The 25179-nt window shown below is 46.4% G+C and overlaps 1 protein-coding gene across 1 annotated transcript in view; it reads right to left on the reverse strand.

Moving 5' to 3' along the window:
* Positions 1-3416: 3416 nt before the first annotated feature.
* The window catches only part of LOC115647478 (collagen alpha-1(IX) chain-like), a 116708-nt gene continuing 94945 nt past the window's right edge, over positions 3417-25179 (reverse strand). The window contains exons 35-37 of the mRNA XM_030554208.1: positions 19197-19385; positions 5708-5785; positions 3417-4463 (exon numbers count right to left, since the gene is read on the reverse strand). Coding sequence (XP_030410068.1) covers positions 4279-4463; positions 5708-5785; positions 19197-19385 — 452 coding nt within the window. The 3' untranslated portion in view covers positions 3417-4278. The remainder of the gene's footprint in view (positions 4464-5707; positions 5786-19196; positions 19386-25179) is intronic.

Consider the following 25179-nt stretch of genomic DNA (forward strand, 5'->3'; position numbering starts at 1 on the left):
TTACAAGGAGGAGGATGAAAATTTGTTCTGAGCTCTGAGGATAGAACAAGAAGCAATGGGCTTAAATTGCAGCAAGAGAGGTTTAGGTTGGGCATTAGGAAAAACTTCCTAACTGTAGGGTGGTTAAGCACTGGAATAAATTACCTAAGGAAGTTGTGGAATCTCCATCATTGGAGATTTTTAAGAAAAGGTTAGACAGACACCTGTCAGGAATGATCTAACTATTACTTAGTCCTGCCTTGACTGCAGGGGACTGAACTAGCTGACCTGTTGAGATCCCTTCCAGTTCTACACTTCTATGATTCTACACTTAACCCAGAGTGCAGTAGAGCTAATGGTGCTATTTCTCGTTATGCAATCAGAATATAGGAATTAATGTAGGTGCCATCATACCCCTAATTAGTGACTCCCATTAGTCTTAACTCACACTATTGTGCCAGAGGTTTGGAATGAAAATCAAAGGTAGGTAATGCCAGCACTTCTTCAGCTCTTTTCTTGTAAAGAATCAATGAACTTCCATTTGTTTTGGGTGATGTCCACATTATAGACTCTGATTAACAGTGACCCATGTCTCGTCTTCTTTTCTTTGTTTCCTTGTTCTTTCTTGATATTTCCACTTGGATTCGTATATACACATAGATTACATATGGTTGTCATCTATTTATATTATGACCCGTGAGACCTCAGTCCATGTTGCATATTCATGGGACTGAGGATTTACTGCCCAGTTTTATTTTGCTTTTTAAACTAGAAATTCATTTTCCAGTTCAGCTCCAAAGTAGAAATTCTGCTGCAAAATCTTAAGTTATCCACTTAACTGAAGTTTGCATTGACTTGAACCCAGAATGTCAAATATATTTATCGTAATAGTTCTATTTTATTTATTTTTAATATATGTGTTTACGTTTTCTATCTTACATTGTTCATTTCTATTGTGGAATATTTGGCATTTTAAGGCTGTAATAATTTTTTTAAGCAATTGGATGTTTTTTGTCTTTAAAATGTTTCTTTCTTCCACTCCTTCCTGGTGTTACTATATTACATTTGGAGAAAGAGTTTTCAGTCTATCAGGTTTTTCTTTTCTTGTAACAGTTTTACACATTTTATTACATTGATATAGTCCAAATAAAAGTTTGTTGGTGAAACTATAACGTTGTATTCATGTTCTGTTGAATTCACTGTGGTCCCTGTTCTTTGAGGAGCTAAGCAATTACAAGAAATTGAAAGTACTCAGCACCTCACAGGATTGCACCCTACTCTTAAACTATTTTGGTTTTTCAATGAAGTCAATCTATCTGTGGAAAACACAGGCCAGCTTCTACTTACTAAATAACCCTGCTTTGTAAGTGAACAAACTAAACACCTTACATAAAAGTGCTGTGCTGTATTTCCAAAGAATTAAACTCCCTGGGGCAGATCCTTCACTGTTGACATCATGGGGGTAGGTATTAGAGTAGAGGACTTTAGCTGAGAGGCAATGTGGTATAGTGGACAGAGCACTTGGCTGCGATGCAGGAAACCTGGCTTCTATGCTTGCCTCTGCCAGTGTCCTGCTGGGACCTTGGGCAATTCACTTTGTCTGTCTTGGCCATTTAGACTGTAAGCATTTGGGCGCAGGGACTCTCCTGCTATCATTGCGTATACAGTGCCTCAGCCCTGATCTTGGTTGGGGCCTTTAGGCCATACCATAGTACTAGTAATAAATAATAATTCCAGTAGCACCTTAATTATTGTTAAGTTTGAGTTGTTCTGTTCTTAAAACAGGTATTCAACCTTTTAGTTATGTACTATGACAAATACAGTGTATTCTCTCCAAAATTACATTTACTGAGTACGGAATGAATTTTTTTGAATACTTACAAGTAAATCTCTCAGAATATTTTTTTAATGGATCCTTTATGAAACTTAGCATTCAGTGTCAGACCTTTTTGTCCCAAAAGCTCACAGTTAGGCCATTCTCTCGCTACACAAGAGTGGCAGATACATGAAGCTTGAATATATTTTGTGCAATGGGTCATTTAAAAAAAATTAGAATTAATTGGCTTTTTCCCATTATTCATCATAACTTGAAGTTTCTCCTTCAGCAGAGGCAAAAGAAGTCTCTTTCAGAGCATCTCAAAATGGCAGCTCTCTCTCATTGTTCTCAATGGCACTAAGGCCACTGGCTGCCCCTATCAAGTCTGGCTGCTGCAGAAGAATGGAGGGGGGATGACGGAGGCAGTGCTATTTGGGGAAAGGTGTTATGGCAGTTTCACAGTTAACACCACCTCCTCCTTTAAGGTCTTAACATCTTTTAAAATGTATTTCAAAATTTGCCAGGGGACAGCCAGCCAAACCTCCCATTGTTAACTTATTTTTACATCCTTACAGATTCCCTATCCTGGTCCAATCGAACTGTTGGAATTTATAAGAATAGGTGCTCCGCAACAGACATGTTCATAAGTACCACCACACACACACAGAGCACAGGCTGGGGACCTGCTTGGGGCCACGAACCAGTTTTGTGTACTTTTCTTCTTTTGTCCTTATTTTCTTCCCAAAGGTACATCCTGTAACTGCCATATTGCTGTTGTAACACCAAGATCTTGGCCATTGCAACAGCCACCAAAACTAGAGAGTTCCTCTCCTCCTTTTGTGATCTGCTTCAACCACTGCAGTGGTAATATTTTAATAGTTAGACAATACATCTGTTTCAGTGCTGTGCTGGATCTGCCACCACATCCTCTTGGTACGTGCCAGAAACAAGAAGTAACTGACTTTTCTGGAGGTGAGAAGCAGTTCTGGTTGCCATTGTTCTGGCAGGAGTTAATTTCATTACTACCCCTCAAAGGAATTACTCAGAAATATGTTGCGCTTTAATGTACAGTCTCATCAAGTGAAAGTGTTTCAAGTACTTTTTTTTTTACCAGGATTTCCCTCCCCTCCTCCTCAAAACACACTTATTTTGTTTGTATTTTCTGGGGAAAACTTATAGCTTAGTTGACTGATTCCCCCCTCCGCCATCATTTTTATTTCCTGTCAGAAAAATGTGAAGGGTTTGAGCATAAGCAAAAAAAGTGAAGAACTAGAAGACATTAATATTTATGGCACCTGTACCCAGGTGTAGATTTTAAAATTATTTGGAAACTAATGTCAATGGGGGGGAAAAAGCATTAAATCAGGACAGTTTTATTTCTGTGTCAAGAGAGGACACTTTAGAGAAGTTATATATTCCAAAACACACAAATTTTAATTTACATGGTGGAGAGAAACAAAAATATCCACATGGCACATTTTTCTCTAGCAACAGAGCTGTAATAGAAAAGGGAAACAGGGATGTCTCTATGGGATAGACTCTACCTGAACTATTTCTTTGAACTGTGGTGTATATGACCATTCATACAAAAACATGCAAGGGGTTAAGAAACATTATTTATTTCTTCCTTTTATACAACCAGAGATGTCACTTTAGACCTTTAGACCTAAAATAAATAATCTCAAACTCATTTATTTCTGGCTATTAAAATTCCCTTCACAGTGGCTTCTTGCATTCTTAGTTTGATTTCACATAGAAGGACCTGAGATGGAGTAGGCTTCATATAAAAGTAGGAACTCAACACAAATTGGAGACAAAAATGAAAACCGGCATTATGTATCGAGATTGTTGTACATGATGTACTCATGATAACCCAGTGATCACACATTTACAGAGATTTACAGCATACAAAGTATTCAGTGTGGCATGTTTTTACAGGAAGGGTCTGGCAGCCATGTTTGTACAATTTAAATCACAGTGATTGGAGACAGAGGCTTAGTATACATTGTACAACACAAACACATGGTGAAATGAATATAGCAGAGATGATCTGATTAGTTCAATTCAGCTCCATGGAATTTATTTTACAAGTGTATCAAAAAAAAAGTTACAGCTACAACTGAGATAAACAAACCATTCTATCTTCATTTAGTTGATGGGAGGGAAAAGGAGAGGGGGCAGAAATGACTGGGAAAAGGCTTTATTTTTTAAAAGAAATTTGTTTAAGACAACTGCCTTGTTGTCTCCAAGGGGGAAGAGAGAGCCAAAGGGTCTTGCCTGTGTAGTTTTGTAAGCACCATCATTCTAATTTTGGTTGCCTTTTTGTAAGAACGTACCAACAATGTGTTAAAGTATGTTCTATTGAAGCCTTGGATGCTAGGTTTCTCCTCCTTGTTTGGCAGATTTCTCCTCCAATTTTTTTGTCAGCTGTACGTGCAGAGAGTAAACTGATACTAACATTTCACAGCACTTGCATTGCACTTTCATGGCCCTTTCACATTCTTACCAGCAATCTGTCCAGCTTGCACTGTGCAAGATGATGGCTCACAATATCCCGGAGGACCAGCAGGACCTGGAGGACCAGGTACTCCAGGCTGACCAGCCACTCCTGGTGGGCCTCGTTCACCATCACGGCCTTCCCTTCCATAGCTGGGTTTGCCAGGTTCACCTGGAAGAATGGACATATATGTAAACAGAAGCACTACATGGCAGGTATAAAATGTGGATTGTTTTATTTAAAATTTGGTTTTGTTCTTAAGTGGCTGTTAAATAGCTTTGTGGGGTTCCATGTTTACTCTGAGTTCTATATAAAATGTGTTCCCTTTACACATTAAAAGCTGTTTCTCTATTAGCCATCCCTCCAAACTCAACCAGAGCTTAACTGGGTTCTCACATATTACGAGCAATAAAGTTTCCATAGGCCAAATTCTCCCCACAGTTACCTCTGTCCAGCTCAACTGCCATCAGTGGTGTTGCAGTGTTAATAATTAGAACTTAGTGAACAATTCTGTTGATGATGCACAAGAAGGATAGAATCCAGGCTGTTAACTCACTAGAGCTAACAGAAGTAAAAAGCACTAAAAAAATTATTTTTGTCCTATAGTCAGATGTGACTCTCAATACACACAGGGAGCAGATCTGTTGAGTAGCAACGTGTGTTTTTATGTATTTCTCTTTAAATTGTCAATGAATTGATGAAATAATAAGCAATTTCTGTAAGTTTCCTCAAGTGGTACATTTATATTGTATAAACTGAGGTTTTCAGACATCCCAAACATCTGTGTTTACTATTATTCTTGTTACACAGAGAAGGACATTCATTAGCTTATATCCATACATATACTCAGAAATGTGTGGGAGAACTTGTTATATTGAAAATGAATGTACCTTTTCATTTAACCACTAGAGGGCAATTGTGTTACATTTATGAGCATGAATCTGGGTTCTGGAATTCTGAGACACAACATGCCAATTAATGACCACAAAAGTAAAGGAGAACTGTAATTTGAAGCCCTCAAATTGTAAACAGAGGCTTTGAGGACTCCACTGTTGCTGATGGGTTCTTTCATTTTCTGTGGTTGTCATTATGGGAGTTGCATATATGACATTTTTTTGATTTACACACGCTGGTCCCAATCCTGATCCCATTGAAACCAATGGGAGTTTTGTCATTGACTTCAATGGTAACAGGATCAGGCCCAGGCCCATTTTTCTTATTATGATGATAATAATCCTTGTTCATGACAGTGTAACCGTTTATATACAATATAAAAATACAGACATACAGCTGATTCCTTAGCAAATGCCTGCACTTGAATTTTTTCAAAATTATAATGTCAAGTCCTCCTGCTGCCTTTACTTTCCCCCCTTATATATTCCTCTTATCACTTCCATACACCCCAGAATATTTACCTGGAAGACCTGTTGTTCCAGGTAAGCCTTTGGGTCCTCTGCCTGGAAGTCCTCTCTCCCCCTTTTCACCAGCTTCACCTGAGGTAAATTAGTGAAATGTCATTCACAGTCTGTGGAAAGCAGTTTTTTCTACCTCAAGGCATTTAACTATCAGGACAACTGAAAGGGAGTTTAGCAGAGGACTCACTTGGTGAGGTGCAGAGCAAGCATGTCTGAGGGTACGTCTACACTACGGGATTATTCCGATTTTACATAAACCGGTTTTGTAAAACAGATTGTATAAAGTTGAGTGCACGCGGCCACACTAAGCACATTAATTCAGCGGTGTGCGTCCATGGTCCAAGGCTAGCGTCTATTTCTGGAGCGTTGCACTGTGGGTAGCTATTCTGTAGCTATCCCATAGTTCCCGCAGTCTCCTCCGTCCCTTGGAATTCTGGGTTGAGATCCCAGTGCCTGATCGGACAAAAATCATTGTCGCGGGTGGTTCTGGGTAAATGTCCTCACTCATTCCTTCCTCCGGGAAAGCAACAGCCGACAATCATTTAACGCCCTTTTTCCCTGGATTGCCCTGGCAGACGCCATAGCATGGCAGCCATGGAGCCTGTTTTGCCTTTTGTCCCGGTCACCATATGTGTACTGGATGCCGCTGACAAAGTCGCTACTGCTGCGCTACACAGCAGCATTCATTTGCCTTTGCATGATAGCAGAGATGGTTATCAGTCATTCTGTACCGTTTGCTGTGCCACTGTAAATTGGTGATGAGATGACAGTTCTGTACTGTCTGTACTGTCGTTCTGTACTGTGTGCTGCTGTCATGGGTGCCCCCGGCTGAGGTTGTCCGGGGGGCGCAAAGACAAAAATGGGAATGACTCCCGGGTCATTCCCTCCTTTATGTTGTATCTAAAAATAGAGTCAGTTCTGCCTAGAATATGGAGCAAGTGTACCAGAGAACCAGAGAGCACAGCCGCTCCATGTCAGATCCTGCAGAAATGATGAACTACATGCTGTTCTAGGGGGTGCCCCTGCTACAACCACACCTGTTGCTTCCCTCCTCCCCCAACTCTCCTGGGCTACCATTGCAGTGTCCCCCCATTTGTGTGATGAAGTAATAAAGAATGCAGGAATAAGAAACACTGACTTGTTAGTGAGATAAAATGAGGGGGAGGCAGCCTCCAGCTGCTATTAGTCCAGGCAGGACATTAAGCGGTGCAGAGGAGAGGAGCCCAGCATCCCGCTGCTATGATAGTCCAGGCAGTACAGAATCTTTTCTTTACACATGAAAGGGAGGGGGCTGATAGAGCTCAGCTCCAGTTGCTATGATGAAGACAGTTACCAGCCATTCTGTACCATCTACTGGGAATGACTGGGAATCATTCCTATTTTTACTCAGGTGCCCCCAGCCGGCCTCACCTGAGGCCAGCCAGGAGCACTCACGGGCTGAGGATGACGACGGATAGCAGTCATATTGTACCGTCTGCCACTGAGGAAGGGAGGGAAGCGGATACTGCTCTTCACTGCCGCAGCATCGCGTCTACCATCAGCATTCAGTAGACATAGGGTGACATTGAAAAAAGTCAAGAAATGATTTTTTTCCCTTTTCTTTCACAGGGGGAGGAAGGGGTAAATTGACGAGCTATACCCTGAACCACCCTGGACAATGTGTTTGACCCTACAGGCATTGGGAGCTCAGCCAAGAATGCAAATGCTTTTCGGAGACTGCTGGGGACTGTGGGATAGCTGGAGTCCTCAGTCTCCCCTCCCTCCCTCCATGAGCGTCCATTTGATTCTTTGGCTTTCCGTTACGGTTGTCACGCAGCACTGTGCTGTGGACTCTATATCATAGCCTGGAGATTTTTTTCAAACGCTTTGGCATTTTGTTTTCTGTAATGGAGCTCTGATAGAACAGATTTGTCTCCCCATACAGTGATCAGATCCAGTATCGCCCGTACGGTCCATGCTGGAGCTCTTTTTGGATTTGGGACTGCATCGCCACCCGTGCTGATCAGAGCTCCACGCTGGGCAAACAGGAAATGAAATTCAAAAGTTCGTGGGGCTTTTCCTGTCTACCTGGCCACTGCATCCAAGTTTGGATTGCTGTCCAGAGCGGTCAAAATGGTGCACTGTGGGATACCGCCCGGAGGCCAATACTGTCGATTTGCGGCCACACTAACCCTAATCCGATATCGTAATACTGATTTTAGCGCTACTCCTCTCGTTGGGGAGGAGTACAGAAACCGATTTAAAGAGCCCTTTTTATCGATATAAAGGGCCTCGTTGTGTGGACGGGTACAGCGTTAAATCGGTTTAACGCTGCTAAAATCGGTTTAAACGCGTAGTGTAGACCAAGCCTGAGTGATGGCCTGACTCACATTCTTTACAACTTCTGCTGGTGAAAGAGAAAAGCTTCCAAGCTACACAAAGCTCTTCTTCAGGTCTGTGTTGTTCGAAATCTTATCCCTAGCATCCAGAGTTGCTGGTCAAATAAAGGATATTATCTCACTCACCTTGTCTAATATCCTGAGACCAACTCAACTACAACATTGCAAACAACAATGAATTATATTCTTGTAAAAATTCAATGTGGATTCAGCATATTACTATCCACAGCAGTTGCACTCAAGGGCAGATACATTAAAAAAAATATTTTCCCTAAAATGACAATTGGATTATGCTATGTTTCATATAGTGCCACCCAAAATAACTTGAGAGAGACTAGTCAAAAACAAAACATGAAGGACAAAACAAGCAAGCCATTTTGGGGGAAAGGCTGAAGTAGCTGGGCTACAAAGTACAATAGTTCTCAGGAGCTGGATCCTGAGCGGGTTTGTGCATGACTGCTTTGGATGTCATGGTTCTTCTTCGAGTGATTGCTCATATCCATTCCAGTTAGGTGTACGCGCCGCGCGTGCACATTCGTCGGAAAACTTTTACCCTAGCAACTCAGTGGGCCGGCAGGTCGCCCCCTAGAGTGGCGCCACCATGGCGCTCCATATATACTCCTGCCGGCCCACCCGCTCCTCAGTTCCTTCTTACCGCCCGTGTCGGTCGTTGGAACAGTGGAGCGCGGCTTAGCTGACCTCCACTTCCCTAGCTACTCGTTTTCTCGTATATAATTATGCAGTTATAACACTTTTATATATATATTTGTATGGTTATACGTGTTTTCTTTGCTAACCTGGTTAGTTTAGTTAGCGGGGTTCAGGAAGTAGCCCCTTCCATGAGCCCAGTGCCGGAGCCATGCATGGCTCACCGGGTTTTAAAAGGGGCCCGGCTTGCCAGAAGCCGCGGCCGAAGAGAGATCTACATGACTCCTGTTTGAAGTGCCTCAGGGAATCACACTTGACAGATAAGTGCCCCATTTGCAAGACTTTTAAGCCGAGAACAAAAGGTGCGGGACTTTCACTTACCCCTCCACCTTGGGCGCCGAGCGATGTTCAAGCGGCGGGCAGAAGCGCCTCCTCGGCACCGGACCCCGCCGGTACCACCAAGGCCTTTCGGCACCGACCGTCGCCGGCACCGATGTCGACTCGGCACCGCTCCCTTCTTCCGAGGTCGAGAGAGTCTACGATTCCTGCTGGTGCCTGGCGGCTCCCCGGCACGCGCCGTGGTTGAGCCCCCTGCTCCCGCTGCTTCCGTGCCACCTGCATCGCAGCCAGAGAGCTCGCCTAAGTTGCGTTATCCGGCACCGTCACCTGCAGAGGCACCGATGACTTCGGCTCCGTCGATTCCAGTCCCCCAGGACCATGGAATCCGGTGCCTGGCAGCTCCCCGGCTCGCGCCGTGGTAGAGCTTACTGCTCCTGCTGCTTCTGTGCCAGCTGCACCACAGCTAGACAGCTCGTCTAAGATGGCTCGCCCGGCACCGACGACGTCGGCACCGTCGATCCCGGTCCCACGAGGGCCGTAGAATCCGGTGCCTGACGGCTCCCCGGCACGCGCCGTGGTTGAGCGTATTGCTCCTGCTGCTTCCGTGCCAGCGGCACCGCAGCCAGAGAGCTCGTCTAAGTCGGATCGCCCGGCGCCGACACCTGCTACGGCACCGATGACGTCGTCACCGTTGATCCCAGTCCCACAAGGGCCGTAGAATCCGGTGCCTGACGGCTCCCCGGCACGCGCCGTGGTTGAGCGTATTGCTCCTGCTGCTTCCGTGCCAGCGGCACCGCAGCCAGAGGGCTCGTCTACGTCGGATCGCCCGGCACCGACACCTGCTGCGGCACCGATATCGTCGGCACCGTCGATCCTGGTCCCACAAGGGCCGTAGAATCCGGTGCCTGACGGCTCCCCGGCACGCGCCGTGGTTGAGCGTATTGCTCCTGCTGCTCCGTGCCAGCGGCACCGCAGCCAGAGGCCTCGTCTACGTCGGATCACCCGGCACCGACACCTGCTGCGGCACCGATGGCGTCGGCACCGTCGATCCCGGTCCCACAAGGGCTGTAGAATCCGGTGCCTGACGGCTCCCCGGCATGCGCCGTGGTTGAGCGTATTGCTCCTGCTGCTTCCGTGCCAACGGCACCGCAGCCAGAGAGCTCGTCTACGTCGGATCGCCCGGCACCGACACCTGCTGCGGCACCGATGACGTCGGCACCGTCGATCCCGGTCCCACAAGGGCCGTAGTATCCGGTGCCTGACGGCTCCCCGGCACGCGCCGTGGTCGAGCTAATGCTCCGGCTGCTTCTGTGCCAACGGCACCGCGGCCAGAGGGCTGGTCTAAGTCGGATCGCCCGGCACCGACACCTGCTGCGGCACCGATGACGTCGGCACCGTCGATCCCGGTCCCGCAAGGGCCGTAGAATCCGGTGCCTGACGGCTCCCCGGCACGCGCCGTGGTTGAGCTCCTGCTCCGGCTGCTTCCATGCCAACCGAAGCCTCTGAGGCACCGACAACATCGGCACCGTCGATTCCAGTCCCACAAGGGCTATCGAATCCGGTGCCCGACGGCTCCCCGGCACGCGCCGTGGTTGAGCGTATTACTCCCGCTGCTTCAGTGCTGACGGCACCGCAGCCAGACAGCTTATCTAGCTCGGTTCGCCCGGCACCGGCACCTACCGAAGCTCTGATGACCTCGGTACCGTGGATCCCGGCCCCACGAGGGCCGTCGAATCCGGTGCCTGACAGCTCCCCAGTACGCTCTGTGGTTGAGCCTGCTGTTCCCTGCACGACCGGAGATGTTACCAACGGCGAGGGCTCTCAGTGCCATGACAGAGTCAGTGCTGCCTGACCCGGGCACCGCCGGTACGGGTAATACAGTCTCTTCAAGGGACTGTCCCCTGTCAGTACAGCAGAGCGGCACCGTTCATGATCACGGTCCCGCAGACACTCCAAGTCCTGTCGGCACGCCGGACACCACTGGCAGTCCCGGTGCTGTTTTCCTCGGTACTGGTCACACTCGCTGCACCGGTCGGTATCCCGTTCGCCGACCCGCCATCGGCACCGTTCTGACATCTGGCACCGGGGCAGGTACCTTGACTCCTGTAGCTCTTCTCCGAGCCTCGAGATCTCGGTCGACCTCCCGACACCGTTCTGGTTGCGGGTCTGGATCTCGTTCCAGGTACCGATACGCCTCCAGATGCCGGTCCCCGGTGCCGAGTTGGGCAAGGTCCGAGTGAGTCAGAGACTCGGCCCGTGCCTTCTTTCGTACCTCCATGGCCGTCCGGACACGCATCCGTGTCATCCCATATGCGCAGATTTTATGCTCAGGACCACGATCCTGATATGATGGCCAGCGGGCGCCAGCCCCGAAGCAGAAAGAGCCTTGGCGAATGCAAGGTGTACTCTGCAGGGGCCCTGCACCTCTGGGTAGCAAAGCAACAAGCCTTGCTTAGCTGCGATAATTATAGCACCTGGGTGGAGGAGTTTCTCCCTCGAACCTCCCACCTGGAGTTCGCTGCCGTCTTGGAGGACGGGGGAAAGAATTTACCCTTTGTTGGTAAAGGCATCTTCGCGGCAGAGACAGCCCCAGACTGCGAAGCCTGCTGGACATTAGGGTCCTAATGCGTCTCAGCATGTATACGCCAGCGACCAAACGCAGGCCTTTATGGCCCCAGCCGCCATACTCTGTGCCTAGCCAGAGGCAGAACTCTGGAGAACGGCAAGGCCAAGGTGGTCGCAGACAAAAGTCAGGCCCCCTAAAAAGCCAAAGTCAAGGTCCCTCGCAATTACCACTGGGACAAAAGACGGACCTTCCAAGGTTCGCCGGAGGGTGGTGTACCAGTCGCAGGATGGGATCCTGATCCCGCTTTCTCCTGGCATGGCCCCAGTTACTTTCAGATCGCTGGGTCCTGCGCACGATGGAGCATAGGTACCACCTTTAAATTGCTCCAGCCCTGTCCCCCTTCAGCGGACGAAAGGGGCTAGGGGTTTTACTCCCGTTATGCCCTAGTCCCCCACTCGAACACAGGTCTCAGACCTCCCTGGTCCTGCATGGACTCAACCGGTTTGGGATAAGGTTGAAGTTCTGCATGGTATCCCTGGGAACCATTATTCCATCCTTGCCTCCTGGGGGCTACTATGCCGCCCTGGATAGGAAGGACGCGTACTTTCGCAATGCCATCTTCCCTCTGCACGGGAGATGCCTCCGCTTTATAGCCAGCGGTGAATACTCCCGGTTTACGGCCATAGTCGCCGCCTACCGTAGCTATGTCGGATATGCGTTTTTCCGTATTGGGACGATTCGCTTATCCGAGGAGACTCTGAGACACAAACCACTCAGCCCGTGGGCATCGTCACGGTCTTATTCACAGCTCAAGGCCTGATGATTACTATAGAGCAATCCACTCTGGTTCCCACGCAGAGGTTGGGCTTCCTAGGGGCGATCTTGGTCTCCTACCTAGCCGGAGCCTGCTTATCACAACTGCGGTTTTAGGCGATGGCAACAATCATCTGAGGTCTGAAGGCTTTCCCAACGACCTCAGCTCGTTCTTGTCTCAGTCTCCTGGGTCCATGGTTGCCTGCAAGTTTGTAACCAAACACGCCAAGCTCCGCCTCCGTCCTCTCCAAGTCCGGCCCACCTCGGCGTACCGCTTGGACAGGGAGCCAGTGGTCATGGTAGTCACCGTTCCCTCGAACGCCTTAGGCTCCCTAGAGTGGTGGCTAACTCCCTCCTTGGTGTGGACAGGGATGCGGTTTCATCCGCCCCAGCCCTCACTGCCCCTGACGGCGGACGCATCATCTCTCTGCTTGAGTGCTCATGGTCACCTCCGAGCTTAAGGCCTTCGGTCTTCTAGGGAGCTGGCATTCCTCATTAATGCCCCCAAAATGAGAGTAGTCCGCCTGGCATGCCAGGGGTTCCAGCGGCAGCTGCGAGGCCGTTGTATCTCGGTGTTTACAGCCAACTCAATGGCCAGGTGCTTCATAAGTATTCAGGGGGGACATAGTCCTTCCCCCTTTTTTGTCAGGAGGCCATCCATTTCCGGGTCTTTTGCATGGCCCACTCGATGGAGCTGGCGACGTCCTTTCTCCCAGGCGTTCGGAACGTCTTAACTCTTTGACTCAGCAGGTTTTTCCTGTCTTACGAGTGATCACTCTGCCCCATGTGAGGCATCCCGCTTTCCGGAAGTGGAGATGGTTCCTCACACAGACCTGTTCGCTCATCGCGAGAGCAGGAAATGCCAGGTGTTCTGCTCCTTCCAAGGTCTCTCCTCGGAATCGATCTTGGACGCATTCCTGATGCCGTGGAACGGCCAACTGCATTCTGCCTTCCCACTGTTCCCACTGGTTCGTTACGTCCTGCTCAAACTCCGCAGGGGCAGAGCGTGCATCATCATGATCACTCCAGAGTGGTCCAGGCAGCACTGACATACCACGTTGCTCGGCCTGTCAGCCCAGACCTCATCACTCAGGGCAATGACAGGCTTCGCCACTCGGACCTGCAGCCTCTTCGCCTCACGGTGGCTCCTGCGTACCTGAGTCGGGGTGACAGGCAGCCTTCCACCTGGTCAACGTACCGAGCCAGGTGGAAGCGTTTCCTTTACAGCTGCAGTACGCTCGATCTTGCTCCTGCTGAGGTCTCGATCCCCTCTATTTGGCCTGCCTCTGGCCTTCAGCGGCAGGATCTGGCGGTATCATCGCTGAGGATACTCTCAGCAGCCATTCCTACCTTCCAGCAGGCTAAGATGGACGTTCAGTGTCCCACGCTCTATGGGTTCGAGGTCCCTCAAGGGCTTGGAGCGCTTGCACCCTCGGGTGCGCCGCCCAGCCCCGCCCTGGGACCTCAACCTAGTCTTGGCCAGACGGGTCTCTGAGATCAGAGCTCTTACGAAGGTTCCACAAAGACAAGGTGCAGTTATGACCGCACCCGGCTTTCCTCCCTAAAGTGTTTTGGCCTTTCATGTTACCCACAGCTCAACGCAATGGGTATAACCGTTGCACTCCTTGGACATCTGTGGAGTGCTCGCATTATATTGTGCTGACAGAATCATTGCCTACGGCGCCCCAGCTCTGCCCCGGTAGCGGGCCAAAGGGAGGGCTTGCTTGTTTTCCTCTCAGAGGATCTCATCTTGGGTGATGGCGGACATCCCCACTTGTTATGATTTGGCTCATAGTTCCCCAAGCCACATCACCGTGCATTCTACCAGGGCTCAGGCTTCATCTGCCGCCTTGCTGGCTCGTGTTTCTACCCACGAGACCTGTCGCGAAGCTCCATTGGTCCTCGGTCCTTACCTTTGCTTCGCAGTATGCCCTGGTTCAGCAGTCAAGAGAGGCTGTAGCCTCTGGCTCGGCAGTTTTATTCTGCCACATTTCACTCCGACCCCACCGCCTTTGTAAGGCTTGGGATTCACCTAACTGGAATGGATATGAGCAATCACTCGAAGAAGAAAAGACGGTTACTCACCTTTGTAACTGTTGTTCTTCGAGATGTGTTGCTCATATCCATTCCGCACCCGCCCTCCTTCCCCACTGTCGGAGTAGCCGGCAAGAAGGAACTGAGGAGCGGGTGGGCCGGCAGGAGTATATATGGAGCGCCATGGTGGCGCCACTCTAGGGGGCGACCTGCCGGCCCACTGAGTTGCTAGGGTAAAAGTTTTCCGACGAATGTGCACGCGCGGCACGTACACCTAACTGGAATGGATATGAGCAACACATCTCGAAGAACAACAGTTACAAAGGTGAGTAACCGTCTTTTCCACATCCTAGGGCAGGAGAAAAAGAACCCCATTCTTATTAGAATGTTCTCTGACATCCAAACTAGGGGGTTTATTAGGCACCTGAAAGAATAAGGAATGCAGCAGCTGGAGCCCGGGGCCCTTTTAAATTGCTGCCGGAGCCCCGGGCGGCAGAGGCCAGGCAGCGTGGATGGGCTGGCTGGGGGAGGCTGACCCCCCCACAGCCCTGCTCCTTCCACCCAAGGCCCCAACCCTTCTAGGGACTGGAGCCGGCCCCGTTCCAGTAAGAATTTATTATTACTTTCACCTCTGAGTGGGAGCTTTAAAATCTTTGCTACTTTGGCCATCTGGATTAAATGCTCTCCACTCCATATACAGTCACTGTAGATGCTTTCATCCTCTTTTGAAGAGGCCTATGCAATCCCTTGGCATTCCTCAGCAGATAGAAAGTTAGTAGTTTAACCCTTGAAGTATAAATCTAATAATGTTTGAGAAAGTTTAGAATAAAAACTAGAATGGTTTATTTTCTTTTCATGGTCCTAACTCGCTACAGCCAGAATAACCAATTATCACTTAGTTAGAAAGGGCACAGCAGAAACTTTATAGGAAGTCATTTGAGCTGATGCTGTTGAGATAGCACACGTTTGAATATCCATTGAGGATGCAGAATGTGTGCTACAGGAGGAAGCTGCTATCTCCAAATTTCAGAGAAGATTACAGCTGCCCTCGCCACTTGGAGATTAACCCTGTCCTGGTAATTACAGCAGCAGGGGGCGTTGATGTCACGTTACCCATATATATTTTAGTACTCCAAACTACTGCAAACTTTGGAATAGTGTTTACTGTTTGTTATAGACATGCCTCTCCTCTTTGCACTAAACTCGAGTGTATCATTTACAGCTGCTGCACCCTCTGACAATTTTCTTCCAGTTTTCTTTTTGACCTGCTTCAAAGTGGCTTTCGACTGAATTTCCATTTCTGCCTTCCTTCATTCCACCAAAGTTGCTCTCACTAAAGACCTCTTCCCTCAGACCCAATCTTCTCAACCCTTGACACAGCTAATCACTCCTCACACACTCTCCTTCCAGATTTCCATTGCATTGTGTTCTCACTTCTCTGACTATTCTTTTAGCGTGCTCTTCCATGGATCCATAGTACTCAGTGACCCTGCTTGGACCTCATTTCTTTTCTCTTTTGACTCTCTTCCTGGATGACCTTTTCCAATCCCATGAGTTCACCTCTCTGCAAATAGCTCCCAGCTATACTTTCCCAGTCCTCACTTTTCCCCCTACATTCAGGACCGCATCTTTGTATGTCTCTGTAACCTCTTGGTCACCACTGTGCATTCGGATGGTAACACTGATTCTCAGAGCAGGGACTTGTTATTTGTTTGGCACAGTTTGCCTGCTGCAGAACACCATGTACCCTTTTGGCATTTATTAATAAAATAGTGCTAGAAAGCAGGGGTTATCATGTTCAGAGCCATACTGTGTATTTAGTTCAGATCAACAGCAGGATGCAGGGCCGCCCAGAGGATTCAGGAGGACTGGAGTCTTTGGCAGTAGGGAGCTCCTGCCGCCAAATTGCCACCGAAGACCCGGAGCAGAAGAGGCTCCGGGGGCCCGCAAGAGTTTTCTGGGGCCCCCGGAGTGAGTGAAGGACCCTGCTCCAGAGCCCCCGAAAACTCTCATGGGGGCCCCTGTGGGGCCTGAGGCAAATTGCCCCACTTGCCCCCCCCTTCCCCGAACGGCCCTGGCAACATGTAATTCTTCTGCAGAATTGTTTTTTCCTTGATAGCAGTTAAAAACTCTTTCCATCTTCCAAAGCCAAACTAGCAAGATCAGAAGCATTTAATATTTATCTGTGTTTCTAAGGCACTGATCATCTTGGTGTCTAGGTGCCAAAATAGATACAGACTGAAATGTCTCAGATAGCTACCCTAAACAAACAACATCAAAATGCTCCTGCAATTCCGGTTGTTTAGGTTGAACTGAAGCCTCTGCTGCAGCTTTCCCTGAACTTATCTCACTTTCCTACCTTAGTTCTCTTGTATTCAAGAGTGCAGAAAAATTACCTTACCATTACATGCAAATAAACCTTTCTGTAAGGGTTGGTCCAAAGCTCAATTACTGACAAATGTACCCAATTTCAGGTGATGGATGTTTTACAGCCTAAAAACATTCTTTGCTGCAAAAGCCTTGCATTGTATAGGACATATACTACCACTGAGGTATTTAGAAATGCACCCACAAATTTACCAGAGGGTGACATGGAAGCATGGTGTTATGGGAAGTTGCTTTTTCTAGTTGCTGTTTTTCATTTATTGTCTGTGCTTAAACTTTTCTTTCTTGTATTTTATAATTACATTTTTGGCCAGGTAAAGAGTGTTCAGTATGTGAACCTTTGTGCCTCAATTTTTTTTCCGGCTTTGTAAGAAGAGAATGTGGGTGAGACTATATTATATATTCATAGATTCCTAGGCCAGAAGTAACTATTGTGATCATCTTGTCTGACCTATGTAACACAGGCCATATAATTTCTTGAAAATAATTCCTTGAGCAATTCCTACATTAATGTAGCTGCAGATCTCTAGCACCACTGTAATTAAAGTTTGTTTTCCTTGTATACTGTACCTCTCATCAGGGTTTTATGATTTTGCTTTTGACAAAAACTAACACTCCAATCCTATTACCCAGAGGGTTTTGCAAGGGAACAGAATTTTTAAAAGGACACTGTTGTTGCCCTTATTCAAGAAAGGAAGAAAAAAAAACCCCACTGCTGGCTGGAAATAGAAATAAGTACTTTAGTTTTGCAGAAAATTTCCCCCAACCGTCCTCTGAAAGAAAAACCCCAGTCAATCAGGAACAAAAAATTATTAATTTAGATTACATAAAGATTTTTAATACATTGGGTAAGCCAATTACTTAACACAGATTTCACCTTTTCAAAGGATCAATAGATTTTGCAATGTACAGTGCAATGGTGCTGAATGTAGAATTTGTTTGATTATTATAGGAAAACAGTAAGGAAGATTTGTCCATTGATTGTAAGCTAAGAGATCTGATGGATTTAAAATGATAGGCTGATACTACCATAAAGTTTAATGAATAAGTGATGTTTGTTGACGAAACATGGCTGGTTTTACATTCAGAGGGCGTATCAGAAGACAAAGAGCACCATCTGTGTGAACTGCAGGATGAACATACTGAAGGCATGGTAAAAACTAAGCAGATGTAAAGTGACAAGGTAAATAAAAGAGAGAAGACTGTAAGGCCCTGTCTTCACTAGGGAAAAAATGTATTTTCCTGCTAGTTCTCCTTCCTACTGTTTATCTCAACGTACTAATGTATGAAAGGCCAAGCTGCCTAGGATTTTACCATGTATTAGCTACCGCTGGTGTGGACACACCCTGAGTAGGGGGAAGAGATACAGAAAATGGGTGTGAGGAGAGTTCTAGGGATTAACTAGGAATCAAGACCCTGCCATTTATTAATGATGGCCACAATTCAGAAGTCCATCCCTGATCAGCACAGTAGTTAAGCATGTGGTTAAGTGATTGGATGACTAGGGTTGGATTTAAGACCAAAGGCTTTGCTGAACTGAGGCTTATGTGATCTTAGGTAAGTCATTTTGGGCCAGAGATTTAAAGGTATTTAGGTGCCTAGTAGGATTTTCAGAACCACCTAAGAAGCATCTGGGTGTTAGGTGCCTCGATGCTTTTGAAAATCCCACTAGGCACCTAAATACCTTTAAAAATTTGGCCCTTAGTCCCTCAGCCCTTTATCTTTCTATGCCTCAGAGGGTATGTCTACACTGCAAAATGCCACCAGCAGCAAATCTCAGAGGCCGGGTATACAGCCTGGGGCTCACGCTACAGCACTAAAAATAGCAGTGAGATGTTCCCAGTCGGGCTCTGAAATGGAGTGAAGAGACTGGGTCTCACAGTCTGAGCTCGAGCCCAAGTGGGAACATATTCACTGCTATTTTTAGTGCCATATCTTGAGCCCCATGAGCCAGACTCCATAGACCTGGGCTCAGAGACTTGCTGCCACATGGGGCTTTTTTGCAGTCTAGATGTACCCAGAGACACAAGAACTCATGGCTTAGCAGGTTAAAGTAAACAATAAGGAAAGAAACATTAGAGACTTAAATTCAGCCACTTAGCCAGCAGAGAAAGGAGGTTACAGCATTAATCCTAAAATTGAAGTGCTCAAAGCTTTACGACTCAGATAACTCATGAGGCCATACTCTGTGTTGCTTAAATTAGTTCCTTGTTAGGTCAACATCACTTCAGTGTGATTTGATTCCATATTATAAGTAAGCACCTTACCAAAAAGCAGGCAGCATTTATGCTTCACAAATTAAAAAGCCTATTACAGCTTCTCTTACCTTTTGGACCTTTAAAACCAATCTCACCAGGAGGACCTTTAAGACCTGGCAAACCACGGGATCCAATCTGTCCTGGGAAGCCGTTTTCGCCAGGAGGCCCAGGAGCACCTGGTGGTCCAGGTCGTCCTGGAAGACCTGTAGCACCAGATTCAGGCCTCCTAAGGCTGGCTGCTAGCTGAGCAAGTTGTTCTGTAAGAAAGAAACAGGAAGGGAGAAATTAAGAGACAGACCCTAAATTAGTTGAGACAGACCCTAAGTGGCTTTCCCAAGAGTGTAAAGAGCATTTTGTATTTGATTGTCACTAAAGAGAAAGGATAGCTGACATACAGCAAATACTGTACCATGGACGCTGTTAGAGAGGGATGGTGCACATGACATCACACAATGTTTCTACAGGGCATTTTCCATGAGCCATGACACAGGAGGCCTCTGTGAGCCAGTGCAGTCAATAGCAAGCTGCTTACTCTATACGTATCCTACAAAGTAGTGTCTTGTGCTTTTTGAACCTCACGCTCAAAACATTTTGTGGCTGTGAGAATTTAAAATCATCTAAATAAATTATTTACATTGTAAAATGTCTATCTGTAAAATTAATAAAATAGAAAATAAGAGTGTCTCTTTACAGGGTGAGTGGGTTTCAGTTTTACTGTAGTTAATGTTAGGATCTGGCCTCAAATGAAAGGGCATGTAAAGAATACCAAAATAAGGAAGGAATATATCATCCTACATATAACGCTAAGTCAAGACATGGCCCATGAGGTAATTATAGAGAGCAGCTCCTAAACCCACATCTTCAGGGGAAAATACTCAAATTTGCACTTAATTAGCCATGGCAATGTGCATAAATTCAATTTGTAAGTTTGCATGAATTTTTCTGCATGTTTCAGATGGTTACTTGTCTCATTAAAATCAATGACAAATCTCTTTTGATTGGCACCTTATAGACTAGCAGATGTTTTGGAGCATGAACTTTTGTGGGTGAATACCCACTTCGTCAGACGCATATAGTGGAAATTTCCAGGGGCAGGTATATATATGCAAGCAAGCTAGAGATAATGAGGTTAGTTTAATCAGGGAGGATGAGGCCCTGTTCTAGCAGTTGAGGTGTGAAAACCAAGGGAGGAGAAACTGGTTCTGTAGTTGGCAAGCCATTCACAGTCTTTGTTTAATCCTGAGCTGATGGTGTCAAATTTGCAGATGAACTGAAGCTCAGCAGTTTCTCTTTGAAGTCTGGTCCTGAAGTTTTTTTGCTGCAGGATGGCCACCTTAAGGTCTGCTATAGTGTGGCCAGGGAGGTTGAAGTGTTCTCCCAAAGGCTTTTGTATATTGCCATTCCTAATATCTGATTTGTGTCCATTTATCCTTTTCCGTAGAGACTGTCCAGTTTGGCCAATGTACATAGCAGAGGGGCATTGCTGGCATATGATGGCATATATTACATTGGCGGAGGTGCAGGTGAATGAACCAGTGATGGTGTGGCTGATTTGGTTAGGTCCTGTGATGGTGTCGCTGGTGTAGATATGTGGGTAGACTTGGCATCGAGGTTTGTTGCATGGATTGGTTCCTGAGCTAGCGTTACTATGTTGTGTAGTTACTGGTGAGAATATGCTTCAGGTTGGCAGGATGCCTGTGGGTGAGGACTGGCCTGTCACCCAATCCCTGTGAAAGTGTGGGGTCATTGTCCAGGATGGGTTGTAGATCCCTGATGATGCGTTGGAGGGGTTTTAGCTGGGGACTGTATGTGATGGCCAGTGGAGTCATGTTGGTTTCTTTCTTGGGTTTGTCTTGCAGTAGGAGGCTTCTGGGTACACATCTGGCTCTGTTGATCTGTTTCCTTATATCCTCGTGCGTGTATTGTAGTTTTGAGAATGCTTGGTGGAGATTTTGTAGGTGTGGGTCTCTGTCTGAGGGGTTAGGGTAGATGCGGTTGTACCTCAGTGCTTGGCTGTAAACAATGGATCGTGTGATGTGCCTGGGATGGAAGCTGGAGGTATGAAGGTAGGCCTAGCCGTCAGTAGGTTTTCGGTATAGGGTGGTGTTAATGTGACTATCACTTATTTGCACCGTGGTGTCTAGGAAGTGGACCTCCTGTGTAGATTGGTCCAGGCTGAGGCTGATGGTGGGGTGAAAGCTGTTGAAATCGTGGTGGAATTTTTCCAGAGTCTCCTTCTCATGGGTCCACATGATGAAGATGTCATCAATGTAGCGTAGGTAGAGAAGGGGCGTGAGTGAACAAGAGCTAAGGAAACGTTGTTCCAGGTCAGCCATAAAAATATTGGCATATTGTGGGGCCATGCGGGTGCCCATAGCGGTGCCACTGATCTGGAGATATATATTGTCATCCCGCACACAGATGGAATACAAGCGGTCAGGAACAGTATCCCTGATGATGCCACAGCACAACTGGCTGCCGAGCTCTGTGCCTTTATCCTCACACATAACTATTTCAAATTTGATGACACCATCAGCTCAGGATTAAACAAAGACTGTGAATGGCTTGCCAACTACAGAACCAGTTTCTCCTCCCTTGGTTTTCACACCTCAACTGCTAGAACAAGGCCTCATCCTCCCTGATTGAACTAACCTCATTATCTCTAGCTTGCTTGCATATATATACCTGCCCCTGGAAATTTCCATTACATGCATCTGACGAAGTGGGTATTCACCCACAAAAGCTCATGCTCCAAAACGTCTGTTAGTCTATAAGGTGCCAATCAAAAGAGATTTGTCTTTGACTTCAATGAGACAAGTAACCATCTGAAACATGCAGAAAAATTCATACACACTTACAAATTGAATTTATGCACATTGCCATGGCTAATTAAGTGCAAATTTGAGTATTTTCCCCTGAAGATGTGGGTTTAGGAGCTGCTTTCTATAATTACCATGTCTTGACCCACGAAAGCTCATGCTCCAAAACGTCTGTTAGTCTATAAGGTGCCACAGGATCCTTTGCTGCTTTTACAGATCCAGATTAACACGGCTACCCCTCTGATACTCTTTTGATTGTTATAGGAGTAGGATCAACTCCTCAATGTTCCTTAGAATGGCCTCCACAGACTTCCTCCTCCTCCTTTTCTTTCAAGCCACTGCCATACTCATTCTAGTGGCAGTGTTCCCCTTTTCAGACTATTCAGTTCTCTTCTTCCGTCCAGAGATCCTCGCCTACATTTAACAGCCATTCCTAGGCACAGTGAGTCCCAATTCTGTGCCAGACAGTCTGTTTCTCTTGGCTAAACACACTCTTCTCAACAGGAAAGGAACAGAGAGATCCTAGAATGTGTAAGCACATGATTGCAGTAGGGACAGGAAGGTGCTACAGTTGGGGGAGCCTGGGGACAGCTGCATAGAAGGCAGGAGACAATATGTAGGTGAGAGACACATTTGGAGCGTGAAGAGCTGGGTTTAAGGCAGTTGTCTTTAAACAAGGTGGGTTTCAGGAGCAATGTAGTTTGGATATGAGTATTTGAAAGGTTTGAATGTTGTTTGGAGAGGTCTGAATGGGTACAATGGGACAATACCGATATTTCCAGATCATTTTATTCATCACTAGTTGTGATGCCTGTAAGTATGCTTCAAGTTCTAGGGCTGATCTCATTATAAGCCTCTTCCACAACCCTGCATTTTCTACCTTTCAAGAGAACACTTCTTTTAGAAAGGTCCTATAATACTCGTAACGGACACATCAAAATATTGTTTTGCTAGAGCAATCAAATCTGAAATGAAATAAGATATATCCTGTTGGGCAGTTTAAAAAAAAACATTGAGAATTTTCAAATTAAATAATAAAGAACAATGATGTCATCCTGGTAAGTGATGGCCTAATATCCAAAGGGCATCTTCTATTCTATGGCAGACATCTAATAATCTCTTTGGCGCTTCAAGGATTCTCAAAATGTTTAGACTCCAGTCCCACCAAACAAATAGAGTTAGGGGATTGAATATTTGCCCATGATTTTCACTTTGACATGTCACTTAATCCTATAAGGCTCCTACTAACTCTACATTTTTATATATATTGCAAGTGGATGGCTGAACGTTATAATTTGACAGTGAACAAGTACCAATGGCAAATCACATTTTCAGTGCAGGCAGATACCATCATATTTAAAGCATAGTGATTTCAGATTATGCAAAGTTTACTTTTTTCATAAAAACACTTTCCAGTCTCCAGGTACCATAATAATCTCCGGGAACTGCAGGGAACTCTCTGCACAAAAGGACTGGCAATTCAATGGGCTGCAAAGGACTGTTTGATAGATAAGAGATGTTCATTTTTCTGAAATATGGGTGGGATTGGCTGTCTCAGGTCCTCAGGCAGAGGCAATCCTCTCTGTATCCCTCTCCCTATTCTGTACAAAAGTAGGAAGGCCCAGACAACCCCTTGGCACAGTTGCTCCCACCTGCAGGACACTCTGTGGGTCCTCAAACCTCGATAGGGAAAGCTGAGGCCTAGGCAGGAGTTGGTATGAGAGGATAAACATTGTCCTCTCCCAGATGTGAGGAGAGTCTGCAAAAAAGATAATACAGGCTTTGCGGCAGCCGTGGCAGATGGTCTATACAGTTGGCTACAAGGCTTTGCAGGGATCTGTGCTTGCTCCACAGGGGAGGGCAGAGATAGTAATCCCTTCCCCAATGGGACCATAGTGGAAGGGAGGGAATCATGACAGTGATTTCTCCTGGGGCAGGGGTTCCCATGAGAGGCTGTTCTCCAGCTCTTGTTCTAAAATTCTTACCAATCAATATCCATTGTGGATAGAGAGCTAGATCCTCTCCTAAGAACTGGCTGCTTAAATATCTGCCTGGGGATTCCTGTTATGTAAGGGGGATCTGCAGGACATGTAGAGCCAGCATAATAGCTCTAACCCACTTCTCTTCCCCGGACTGGGGTGGGGGCATGGCATATCTGGGGAAAGGGAGAGTCTGAAGCACTGCTATGCTCTGGCTATCCTTGGCTGATGGAAAAGTTCCATGGGGCTGTGAGCATCTGGGAGCAAGTCAGAGCAGCTCTGAGGCTGCTCTTACGCTGGGACTGGGACCAGCCACTAGTCAGCCACAGAATCAGGTTAGTGTAAAGGTGGCTTAAAGCTGCCTTTCCTCCTCATCTCCACATTCGGGTCCTGCACTGTTAGACTGCAGCATCTGGCCCACAATGATGTTTTTTTTCAAACCACAGTTTAATCCACTCTCCAATTTAATAAATAGAGATGCAAATTCCTAACATATAAACAGGTTTGGCAGAATTTGATTTTTATTTTCTTTGTAACTTTGATGGACAATATCACCGGTTATTTTAATGTGCTTTTTTTCTATTTTTCTCAATTTAGATTTTCACAGTTGTGCAAATTATGGGATATTAGAATTTTTTATTTATTTAAATTTTCACATTTGCAGGAACTTATGAAAGGTCTGCTATATTAATGTTGATGGAATATATGGACCAAATGTGTTAACATAATTTAGTTACTGTCTAACATTAAACAATGTAAACAAGGTTTGGGGTTTGATGCTTGAAACTTTAGCTTGCTTAGTACTATAGAAAACACACCAATTTTTAACTTTTTATTAAAGATATAAAGAAGAAGGAAAAACAGTTCAAGTATTTGAAATGTAAAAGTCTCAGGTAAGGCTTTTATTTTAACAACATTCCTTTTTCTCTTTCCCTTTAGCTGGAAGGAGTTTTCAGAAGGAAATCCCCTCTTATTTGCCAGCCTCTTGGACAGTATCCAAGATGGTAGTAATCGGTTTTTGGATAAAAGAAGAAATAAGTTGAGATGAGCAAGAGCTGCTGCTGCTGTTCAAGTCTGATTTTATTTTATTCTAGGTGGTGTCTGGGATTAAGCTGGAGCCAGTAAAGGTGGCAATGTTATTTGGATTCCTTTTTTTGGCCTGGTTTGGGTAGGGAGTTTTTCAGGATTAGAATGACGAAGGCCTAGGGTTCCAAGAAATGGCAGGGTGGCAGCAATGATGGTGAAGCTTGCTT

Source organism: Gopherus evgoodei, chromosome 3 (genome assembly GCF_007399415.2).
Source record: "Gopherus evgoodei ecotype Sinaloan lineage chromosome 3, rGopEvg1_v1.p, whole genome shotgun sequence".
NCBI lineage: Eukaryota > Metazoa > Chordata > Testudines > Testudinidae > Gopherus > Gopherus evgoodei.